The 12,105-nt window shown below is 42.9% G+C and overlaps 1 protein-coding gene and 1 non-coding gene across 2 annotated transcripts in view; both read right to left on the bottom strand.

Annotated features, from left to right (window-relative positions):
* The window catches only part of RALGAPA2 (Ral GTPase activating protein catalytic subunit alpha 2), a 368,955-nt gene that overhangs the window by 148,716 nt on the left and 208,134 nt on the right, over positions 1-12,105 (bottom strand). The window contains exons 27-30 of the mRNA XM_029070298.2: positions 7,154-7,262; positions 2,836-2,946; positions 931-999; positions 406-543 (exon numbers count right to left, since the gene is read on the bottom strand). Coding sequence (XP_028926131.1) covers positions 406-543; positions 931-999; positions 2,836-2,946; positions 7,154-7,262 — 427 coding nt within the window. The remainder of the gene's footprint in view (positions 1-405; positions 544-930; positions 1,000-2,835; positions 2,947-7,153; positions 7,263-12,105) is intronic.
* On the bottom strand, positions 4,454-4,590 carry LOC114816109. The gene has a single exon (XR_003763892.1). It is a non-coding gene; the product is annotated as a small nucleolar RNA SNORA7 (small nucleolar RNA).

The following is a 12,105-nucleotide window of genomic DNA, read 5'->3' as shown; positions in this document are numbered from 1 at the left end:
GAGCAACTGTTGTCAACAGAGCACTGTACTACAAATTATAACTAGACAAGCAGTGTGGCCTGGTGGATAGAGCACAGGCCTTAAGAAGTCATAAGAACCTGGGTTCTAATCCCGGCTCTGGCACCTGCCTGCAGTATGACCTAAGGCAAATCCCTTAACTTCTCTATGCCTCAGTTACTTCATCTGTAAAATGGGGATTAAGACTGTGAGTCCCTTGGGGAACATGGATTGTGTCCAATCTGATTAGCTTTTATCTAACCCAGGCTTAGAATAGGCACATAATAAGTACTTAAAAAATACCATTAAAAAAATTACAAGTAGGCGACATGATCCTTGGCCTTGAGGATCCTGTAGCCTTTAGTCTGCCTCTGAAAGAAAGCTTGCATTTTCATATCATAAACTCACCCTGTAAATGTAATCCAGTAAAGGGGCTCTAGGTGAGTGCTGATCTTCAAGCACAGAAGTAGACACCGGATGCAGCAAAGTTTTCACTGGCAATGCCATGCACCAATCCAACAAGCAGAGCAACAGAGAAACAATGAACTATTAAAAGAAATGTGGAAATTAAGTTACACAACGTCTTGGGAGATTTCATACGCACTAATATTGCCAGCTACTACGGCACTGTAAAAATGAGACAGTGGCCTGTTTCACTGACCTGTTTTACTGACACGTTCCAGAGAATTGGGGAAAAAAGGAGTTAATCAATCACTTGTATTTATTGAGCGCTTACTGTGTGCAGAGCACTATACTAAGCGCTTGGGAGAGTGCCATATAACAATATAATAGACACATTTTCTGCCCACAAAGAGCTTACAGTCTAGAAGGGGAGACAGACCTTAATATAAATAAATCACACATATATGCATAAGTGCTGTGGAGCTGGGGCTGGGGGGTGAATAAAGGGAGCATTTCAGATTAACTACCTACCTTCTTGTCTGTTTCCACTGAGGAGTATTCAGCACTCGGCAAAAGGAAGGCAATGGTAGCCACCAGGATCTGCATGAAAAGGAACCCAGAGTCAAGCCAACCAGAAGAGTGCCTCTGAAGCCATAGAAGAGGACTCTTGAGATGGCTTCGCAGCAAAAAGCTAAATCTTTGCCTCCATGTTGTCCACTTGCCTTCCTTCTCTGGTAACCCCTGCCGGGGAACTAGGAGCGTGGGGCTGGTTTAGGTAACTTGGGGAAATGTGGATTTGAGAGGATTGGGAGCCTGAAAGGGGTGGATTTTGCACCCAGTGCACAGGCATTTCTAAGTTTCCTGCACTTCTTCGAGAGGACGTCAGGTGCCCCAGAAGAGGGTGACAGTCACCCTCCACCCTAAACGCGACCAATTCCTATTCACTTCAGCACACTTACTACAGCTTTGGGGAAAAAGGAAAGTTCAAAACCCCCTCTATTATGCCTCTTTTTTATTTGACAATTTTCTAATACAGTGACTACCCCAACCAGACTCCTCTCCCTAACAATAACATTTGAGGTCAAAACACCTACTGCACTATACCTTCTGTATCTATACTTACCCAGGTAGCATCTGGGGGGCTACCACTGAAATGTGCCTCTTTGGGAATGGAGATAAACCTGGTTCTAGGTGATGGATGCTTTCTTTCCCTGCTCTCTGTCAGTTCCATCCATCCATCCATCCATCCATCCATCCATCCATCCATCCATCCATCCATCCATCCATCCTGTACATCCCTCACTTCACTCTCTCCCAGCTAGTCCCAGGTTGCAACCTCCAGTAGGGCCTTTTTCCAGCAGTGAGGTCTAGTGGAAAGAGCCCCGGCCTGGGAGTCAGAGCATCTGAGTTTTGCCACTTGTCTGCGATTTGACCTTGGGCAAGTCACTTCACCTGGCCTCAGTTACCTCCTCTGTAAAACAGGGATCAAGACCGCGAGCCCCATGTGGGAGCTGGATTGTGTCCAACCCGAGTAGCTCGTATCTACCCCAATGCTTAGTACAGAGACGGCATATAGTAAGTGCCTCACAAATACCATAAAGAAAACAAAAATCTAGAACCAGCTGCTCTTCAGAGACAGCGTTTCCCAGCCCCGCCTGCTCGCCAAAGTATACGGTATCATGTGTTTGTGGCCAGAGGACATCTGCATCCTTTAAGCTACAGACAGTCAGCCCTACACTGTCTGCTGGGGGAATCTCATACTTTAACCACTACCCTCTTCCTCTCTCCTGGCAGGTCCCATTACGAAAGACACCATGGGCGGTGGGGCGGGGGGGAAGGAGTTGCCGGGGGTGCCTCCCCTAGATAATCTCATTAAGCAAGTAATCACATTTAGACAGAAAGCTATTTTCTAGGGGTTAAAAGTTTGAAAAAAAAAATCTACACTCTTCTTCTTGGACTAGCAGGGTACCTCCTCGAGGAGAAGCATTTCAGCCAGCTGCCTGTCCCTGACCGGCACCATCTAAATTGCTCCTTATGAATAGGGCCCCATTTACAAAGAGCCCTTTGTTTAGCCGGTGTCTTCAAATACATAGGTTCAAGAATCGGCACCCAAATGCTGGTTATTTCTCTTTATATTAGCTCGAACTAAGCTGGGAGGTGCTAGTTCAATGCGATTTTAAAATAAATTAGTGCTAACTAATGAGAACACAATAGTGTTTTAGGTTATAGCGTCGAACACTCTTTGTATGTTCTGAGCTTTTTGTCTAACCATCGTTTGTTCTGGAGGACAAGAAATGGCTTGAGACAACTCCTTACACTGATATGCTTTCCAGCTTACATCTTGGAAACATCTACAATTAACGTAGTACAATAGGGAGAGTCGAAATAATAAGAAACAAAAGGCTTATGCTTCAGTCTGTGAAGATGTGGACCTACTTCAGTAATTTTCCTTGGCAAAGGGGCTTCATACTTCTGGAGCTTTTCCCAATAAGAAACCAGCAACTGAAGGACATCGCAAGCTACCTGAGCCACAATTTTATTGGGAAACTGTAAAATAAAACAAAAGCCAAAAGATAAATCAAATCGCTGAACAAAGACAACTAAAATTACATTGACATGAGTTGTAATTTTAAGGTGAAACTTTATATCATTTCAATGATTGTTTTCCTTCCTATTTATGAGTACAGAACTCGACCAATAGCTGTGGTTTAGGTTGGCCTGAATTAAAGGCAAGTTTCATAAGAAACATATTTCTGTTTCTGAACAGTTTACCATTGTTCAAATACTAAAATTAGCATTTATATCATACTGAATGTTAGGCATTTTATACAGAAAATGAACGTATATTTGGATCATTCTATACAGCACAAAACCCCAAGTTTTCCTGACTTTTTTTTAGGATGTGTGTGTTGGTCCAAACCATCCAGACCTTTCACTCTGGGGTTCTATGCATTTGTAAATGCTTACCAGCTCTAACGTACTGAACTCTTCCCAGTGTTCTGCACCATGTAAGAATCAAATACCACTGACTGATGAGAAACCATGAAGAAATTAAACATTATACTGCAAATGAGAACACATGGTATTCTGTACTCTTCTCAGTGATAACATAAAATGGTCATTTCAGTTCATATCGCTCTACATCTCTAAATGCATTGTCTAAGCAACTGAATGCTATTTCTGGTATTGTGCACATCATCTTACATGAATCAATAAAATGGCACTTACATAGAAACGATTTCATGATCCAACCTATCACATATGCAAACTTGCCTTGGTTCTGGGTCATCTAGGTCATCGATTTTTTGCTGTCTCTGCTAGACTTTATAAGAGCCTACTGTGATTTGTAAATACCACTCCCATTTCTGATAAACTGAGGCTGAAACACTAAAATTAATTGCCCAAAGTCCCTGAGCAGGATGTTTTGATAACTCAATTTAATGTTTGGATTGCTGATTTACACTGTTCCCTGATACACCGTAAGCTCTTTGAGGGCAGGAACATAGACTGTAAGCTCCTTGTGGGCAGAGAACATGTCTACAAACTCTCTTACATTGTACTCTCCCAAGTGCTTAGTACAGTGCTCTGCACACAGCAAGCACTCAATAAATATGATAAACTGATTGTTTTATTGTCCCAAGCTCTTCACACTCACTAGGTTTTCATCAATTCTACTGAATTCGTTACTGTCCAAATTTATAAAAGAGATTTAACATTAAAACTCAAACCAGGCCTCCTATATTGGTTATCAGTTAAATCCAATAGCAATACCATATGATGATCTAATTAGAATAGAAAAAATGCAATGGTGATTCCAGTTAGGGTCCTGTCCTATCTTATGCCGTGAAGTTGTGTCCGACCCACAGCGATGCCATGGACATATCTTTCCCAGTGCACCCCACCTCCATCTGCCATCGCTCTGGTAGTGCATCCATAGAGTTTCCTTGATAAAAATACGGAAGTGGTTTACCACTGCCTCCGTCCACGCAGTAAACTCGAGTCTCCACCCTTGACTCTCTCCCATGTCGTTGCTGCCCAGCACAGGGGAGTTTTGACTTGTAGCAGATTGCCTTCCGCTCGCTAGCCACTGCCCAAGCTAGGAACGGAATGGATATGCTTCTGCTTGACCCTCCCTCCCATAGTCGAGACTGGTAGAGGACTGGAAACTCTCCAGTGTGACCCTGAAAGGGACCCAGTTATGGTACTTCCATTGATTTTCTGTCAACCGCTAATCTTGTGAGCAATCTATATGTTTATAATACAAGGATGTGCATATTTGGGGAAATGATTATTGTTGCCTTTGTACTTGAAGATGATCCTACTAAATCAATCAAAGGTAATCTGAGTGCTTATCAAGGGCAGAGCCCTGTACTGAGGGCTTGAAAACATACCATATAAAGTTGGTAGATGCAATCCCTGCCCCAGGGTGCTTCCAGTCTACTGAGGGTGACTGCTATCTATGTGTGATGAAAATCCAACAGACCTTTCTGTATTGCATATTTGTCGGCTGCATGGCCTTCACTTGTGGCTGCAGCCCCCTATTGCAGTCCCTGGTGTCATTCTCGATTCTGACTTCTTGACAGACTTTGTCCACTCTGTTCCTGATTGCCGTCCGCCAGGCTGCCTTACTCATTGTCGCCTGCCCCAAGAAGATCACTTCCATGATTCTCCATTTGAAACTAGGCTCTACGAGGCAGGATTTATTAGTTGAAAGGGCATGCGAGTCAGAAGAAGCTCGCTGCAGGCAGGGAAGGTGTCCGTTTATTGCTGTACTATACTCTCCCAGGCGCTTAGCACAGTGCTCCACACCGGGTAAGTGCTCAATAAATACAACGGAATGAATGAAGATCAGGACTCTAGTCCCAGCTCTGTCACTGACCAGCTGTGTGGCCCAAGGCAAGTCACTTAGCCTTCCTGTGCCCCAGTTCCCTCATCTGAGATAAAAGACCTGCTCTCCCTCCCCTTTAGATTGTGAGTCTCATGCTGGATAGAGATGGTATCTGCTCTGATCATCTTGTATCCACCCCAGATCCTAACATTTAGTAAGCACCTTATAAATGCCCTAATTATTTACATCACTGCCTCTGCCCACTCTGTTTAAGGTTATCTATTTCAGTGCTTTCTGCAGCAGCTGCTTGGACAGCCTGCTATCACCTATTCTCCGCAGACATCTTGCCGCCATTGTGGACAGAACTGCAACGAACGTGAGAAAACTGCTGGCAGAAGGGCCGTAGTCCAGGACCTCATGGATAAACATTCTGAACGATGCTCCTCCATTTGCCCTTCACTTCAAATTCAACCTCTCCAGTTTATAGATCTCTTATCTCGTTCAACTGAACACAACTGAAATCAGCACAAGCATGCAGTGGTCTTAGGATGTTGCCCCGCGCAGTTGAATTCGGGAAGAAAAATCAATGATCACTTCTGGAGGTAGTGACCTACACTCCATTCTTTTAGGAGGGGGAGGTTATGTTCCAGATGAACCCTGGGTAAGGAAATCCCATGCTTGCCCGACGCTGAGCCTGCAACTTCATTCAGTTGAGCTTCGGGAAATCTGAAGGGACCAGGGACGTTGGCTCCTTTCCAGAGTGTGCGCTAAGGCATTCGAACCCCACTCCGCATCCATGGACAAAGAGCAGTTGTGGCCGGAAAATACGATGCCCTTTTGATTGTACGGAGTGAAACGCATGAGGTTTTTAATACAGAGGAGGGGACTAGCTTCGGACAAGGGAGAAAGAGTGAAATCCCAAATTACGTGCTCACGCTTATAGGCGCTTAAGACCCTGATCACTTCAGCGAAACAAGTGAATCGTTTTTAAAACTTAAAAAAGATTCTAGCTGTCCTCTCAACATGGGTAAACAATAAGTAATTTATACTGCAATCTTGATATATGGCCACTTAATCAGCTTCTTATAAGATTACCTTGCCAAAAAAAATATTTTTCTCCTAGACCAAGAGGAACCCATGTTTTCAATAATTGCACATGTGAGGTCACGGTTACAGTGCAAATAGTCTTCAAATCACTAAGGTAAGAGAAGTGCCTGGATCATCAGCCAGGATGTCGCCTTATAAACAGAATCCCTTTGTCTAGCTCGAGAGACTGTCTCCAATAACTCATCCTCAGTGAAGGCTCAGCTTCCGGGTTGCATAGTCTCCTGATGAGAAAAGAAAGTCTTTTCTGGGTTTTTTTTTTTTTTTGGAGTCCCCTTCTACGTTCCCCTCCTGCCCGCCTGCCTTTTAACTGTCAATCTTCAGGCCACTCAGCTGCCTCTCCTTATTCCCCTTAGGAGGAATGACTCTCCTTCAATTAGCCTGATTGATGAGCAGCCATGGAGCAGGTGTTTATAGGGCAGGTGTGCTGTACTCTGCCACAATACTAAAATGGGACAGCAAAGTTCAGCTCTTCCGAAGCATCCATTGCGGCCTAAAGCGACTGTTTTATCATGCGACATGATTAGCCATCAGATTAGCCATTAGTGTTTTTATTTTCCCTCATACCAGGATTTTTAAACTCCACTTATGTGCTTAGAGATAAAAGAAAATACATTCTATGCTCACAATATCTGTTGCAAAAACAACCAAAAATTGACCTGCTAGTACTATTCCTTATCAGAAATGTTGGTCAGTTAAAAATCTAAAAACTAACATGCACATCGATGACCGGTCGAAAAAGAAATGGTCAGATTGACACTTGCAATAACTCTGTGGATACCCAGACACAGAAGACCCCAAGAAACCATGATTTACCAGTACCTTTAAGGTAACACCTATAACATTTATTGCATCCTTCACTTGAGGGTGACTTGTGCACTCCACAAGTTCTTCGCATATCCAAACGCCAAGGCAGCATACAGCGATGCACCTTTGAAATGGAAATTAAAAAAACTCTCATGAAACATCTTTCCTCCTGACAAGTGCTATTATAAACACACATTCAAGAACCCCAGGATTCATTCAATAGTATTTATTGAGCGCTTACTATGTGCAGAGCACTGTACTGAGCGCTTGGAATGTACAATTCGGGCAACAGATAGAGACAATCCCTGCCCATTGACGGGCTTAAAGAAATTCACGGGGGCATTAAAGAATGTCCATTTGACATTGTAACACCTTTGGCCTGTCATTGGACCTCCTTCCATGACAAGTGTAAATTTTAATTTCAGTATTGTTTACATAAATATTTTATGAAACAAATTGCATTTTTTTCTGTTACTACACTCAACATCCATTGAATATTTCAGTCTTTTATAGAAATGGCCCAAAGCATAAAACAAGTAATACAATTAACTCCAGTTATTCAGTTATCATCCCCAACTTGAATGTAAGCTCCTCTTGGGCAGGAGAGAGATCAACCCCCTCTAATGCACTGCACTCTCCCAAGAGCTTAGTACAGTGTACTGCACAGAGTAAGTGCCATTGACTGACTGATGGCAATACAATCACTACTTTCAGAACATCAATTTTCTCCATTTCAGGGAAAATACAATGAAATAATTGGAGAATCTTCTTCTAACTACCCGCATCTATCTGTGTGGAATATTATTGTGTTGGAAGAAATGGTTGTGTGCATGCACACAGGTCGATCCAAGTGTGAGTCTTCCTCAACACAGGATTCTTCAAGAATTCAAACCCTGTATTACAGAGTAATCAGCCGTAGCCTAAAGTCAGTTGCCAGTGATTCCCATGTTGTCTCCCACAATCTCCACGTCTTAGAGTTACTCAATTCACTCTTCTAAGGACAGGGATTTCAGAAGTGAATTTTTGTGCTGGATCTCTTTCTGTTTCCAGACTGATTCAATGGTTTGTTGAATGACCTACACGGGTTTCGGAAGAAATTCAAACTCCCACAGTCCTTGCTAGACTGACCCATTATTTCCTATCAACCAGAGTGCCAATCTCTGCACTCTGTTTCATCAATCAATGGTATTTACTGAGTCCTGACTGTATGCCAAGGACTGTAATAGGCAGGAGGGAGAGAACGAGAGGGAAAGTGGATACATTCCCTGCCCATAATGATGATGAAATAATAATAATGATAACTGTGGTATTTGTTAAGCATTTACCACGTGCCGGGTACTATACTAAGCACCGGGGTGAGGACAAGCAAATCCAGCCAGGCAGCAACCCTGTCCATGTGGAGCTCACAGTTTCAATCCCCATTTTACAGATGAGATAACTGAGGACCAGAGAAGTGACTCGCCCACGGTCACACAGTAGATAAGTGGCCGAGCCGGGATTAGAACCCAAGGCGCTCACAGTTCAGAAGGAGAGTCTGACAATGAAATGAATTACTAATAGGGAAATGGGAGAGTAGGAGTACAGATCACATAGGCAACATTTTGTTCAGATCTCAGTTTATTTTTCAACAGTAATCTACTGCTCTTGAGAGGCACACTTCCTATTCTCTTAGTCTTTTTTTGTGTCTGAGATAAAAGTGACCAATGCCAGAAGAGCTGAGGCACTTGTCTTTATTCTTTAGGCACTTTTCTAAAAATCTCTCCCTCTCCCCTTTTCCTTTCCTTGTAAGCACTCATTAGTTATCTTTAGGGTACAAAGTTATAAAGATCTAAAAGGCAGGTATCATCAATCAATTGTATTTACTGAGCACTTACCGTGCTAAGTGCTTGGGAGAATAAGAGTTGGTAGACCCCTTCTCCTCCCACAAGGAGCTATATACTAATTCTATTGTATTCTTCCAAGTGCTTAGTACAGTGCTTTGCACACAGTGTAGGAGCTCAACAAATACTATTTAGGGTATTTAAGCGCTTACTATGTGCCAAGCACAGTTCTAAGTGCTGGGGTAGATACAAGGTAATCAGGCTGTCCCACGTGGGACTCACAATTTTAATCCCCATTTTACAGATGGGGTAACTGAGGCACAGAGAAGTGAAGTGGCTTGCCCAAGGTCACACAGCAGACAAGTGGCAGAGCCGGGATTACAACCCACATCCTCTGACTCCCAAGCCCATGCCCCTTCCACTAAGCCATGTATTTAGTGCTTTGCTTCTAGGATATGAGCAAACATTCTTTTTGCACCTGAGTTTCAGAATCCAGTTAATCAAATTTTCTAAGTATTTTATTATCTTAAACTAATGTTTCCTCACTCTACTGCATCCAGCAGAAATTTCCAACCTTCGGCTTTAAAGCACTCAATCAGCTCCCTTCCCAGTACTTGTTATTTGGATGAGAAGGAAATAACCAGTACTTAGAGAAACAGCGTGATTCAGTGGAAAGAGCCCGGGCTTGGGAGTCAGAGGTCATGGGTTCTAATCCCGGCTCCGCCACCTGTCAGCTGTGTGACCTTGGGCAAGTCACTTCACTTCTCTGGGCCTCAGTTCCCTCATCTGTCAAATGGGGATGAAGACTGTGAGCCCCACGCGGGACAACCTGATGACCTCGTATCTCCCCCAGCGCTTAGAACAGTGTTTGGCACATAGTAAGCGCTTAACAAATACCAACAATATTATTATTACTTATCCTTGCTCCGCTCCCACTACTCCCCAGTTAGAAAGGTTTGCTCCTCTCATGCTATCCTAACTCAACGTGCCTCCTTCTCATCTCACTTGCTACACCAAACCTCTTGCTCAAGCTCTCCCTTCTGCCTAGTATTCCCTCCCTCTTCATATCCAACAGACCACCGTTCAAACGCCTGCGGGGCGGCGGAGGCGGTTGGGAAGAGGAGGAGGAGGAGCGGGGATGGTCTCTATTACTGCATTGTACTTTCCCAAGCACTTAGTACAGTGCTCTGCCCCTAGTAAGCGCTCAATAAATACGACTGAAGGAATGACTGAACGAAGAGGGAGGAGGAGGAGGGGGAAGGAGGAGGAGGCAGGTAACTTCTAGACTGTGAACCCACTGTGGGCAGGGAGTGTCTCTGTTGCTGAATTGTACTTCCCAAGCGCTTAGAACAGTGCTCCGCACACCGTAAGCACTCAATAAATACGATTGAATCAATGAATAATTTTCAGGGTCCTTCTGAAATCATATTGCCTTCAGGAGGTCTTCTCCCCAGCCTATTTCCCACCTACTGCCACTTCAGTATTTCCAAATCATCTAAGGCCAGGGGTGCTCACATCACCCCCAACCCATTGTACTTTATACTCTTAACTTTACCCTAACTTGATACTCTATTTTTTCTCCTTATCTGTAATTTACTTTAGTGCCTCCCTCCCACATCAGACTGTAAAGCCCTTGAGGGCAATAATCATGTCTATTAAATAATCAAGCACTTAGTACAATGCTCTGTACAGAGAAAATGCTCAATAAATACTATTTATTGATTTGATCGTATCTTTAACTCATCCTTATGTCGTTCAGTCCAATTTACAAGACCCACTCTTGAAAAACGTTTTCCAAATCTATTATTTCTCCTTTAAACAGATGTGTTGTTCCTCTACGAATTTCTGAGCCACAAATTTCACATTTTCCTATGTCCCCATTCCCACTAGCCCTTCAGTTACTGTAGCAATAAGGACGCCTGGTTTTCTGCTTTCTTTAATATGAAAACATGCTTTGCTTTACTTGCAAATGTTTTTATCTGGGTGAAATAAACAACTGGGGGAAAGGACCTTCATTCCTTCTACACTGAAGTGTCCTACTGGGAAGGTAAATGCCGAATTTGTATAAATCATAATCAAGGGTGGCTGCTGAATATCCTAAGGCTGTTTTAGTGGGGTTTGCCTGCCGATTACAGCGGGCCAAAGTGCTAAGAGGGGACAATTATAACAACGATTATAAGGTGCCATGACCTTTTTCAGAAGGTGGGGTGTCACAATCTCTCCTCAGTATCTCCAATTTGGGGTATACCAAATGGCATAACAAAGGGATTCCACTGTAACTATTCTACTCAGTGTAAGCAATTTATCAGTAGCTAAAATCTTTCCTTTTCGGCAACATTACCGGAGGCCAATAGGCACGGATGGTTTCAGCGTCTGTATTTGCTTTAGCTATCTTAATCCTACAACTACTGAGGACTGTTCAGGGAATACTCTTCAATCTAGTATTATTCCCTGCACTTAACTTTTGGGATTTTCCCTTCTCATCCAAATAACAACTCAGATGGCCCACTAGAGTTTAAGACCCTTGACGTCAGGGATTGTTCTCTCTCAAGTGCTCAGTACAGTGCTGTCCACTAACAGGATGCTTAGTACAGGGGTCGGCAAACAGTAGGTTGTAGGCTCCTTGAGGGAATGGATCACACCTACCTAGTCTGTTGTACTCTCCCAAGCACTTAGTATAGTAAGTGTTCAATAAATATCATTGTTTGATCGACTGATCGATTCTCCTGAAATCCTTGTGATATAATTTTTCAGGAACACCAAGAAAAACATGATAGCCTCCAATTTATTTCACATATCAAATACTTAAATTTTGAATTTCTCCTGGTTTTAGGCAGTTTCGCCCAATAAGTAATGAATCGAAGAACTGAGTGATGAGGTATTCAGGTGAAAAAAGATATATTCCCAGATTTTGACTTCATATTTTTATACCTTACTTTTCTTCCCATTGCATGAAATGAAACATGACTCAGAAGCTTTATTTAACACGGTACTAAACTTAGCTACTCTTTTAAGGCTTCTATTTATGTCACTTTAAGAAACCAGTAGAGCGTTTTCACTGTAGTTTTCAATATATTGCTTCAATCAAAATATTTTATAATTGCAGCATCTTAAAATCCTAAAATATTTCATCTCCTATTCAGTATT

Source organism: Ornithorhynchus anatinus, chromosome 1, assembly GCF_004115215.2.
Source record: "Ornithorhynchus anatinus isolate Pmale09 chromosome 1, mOrnAna1.pri.v4, whole genome shotgun sequence".
Taxonomy (NCBI): domain Eukaryota; kingdom Metazoa; phylum Chordata; class Mammalia; order Monotremata; family Ornithorhynchidae; genus Ornithorhynchus; species Ornithorhynchus anatinus.
Note: the sequence above shows the minus strand (reverse complement) of the source record. Positions and strands in the feature narration are given on the sequence as shown.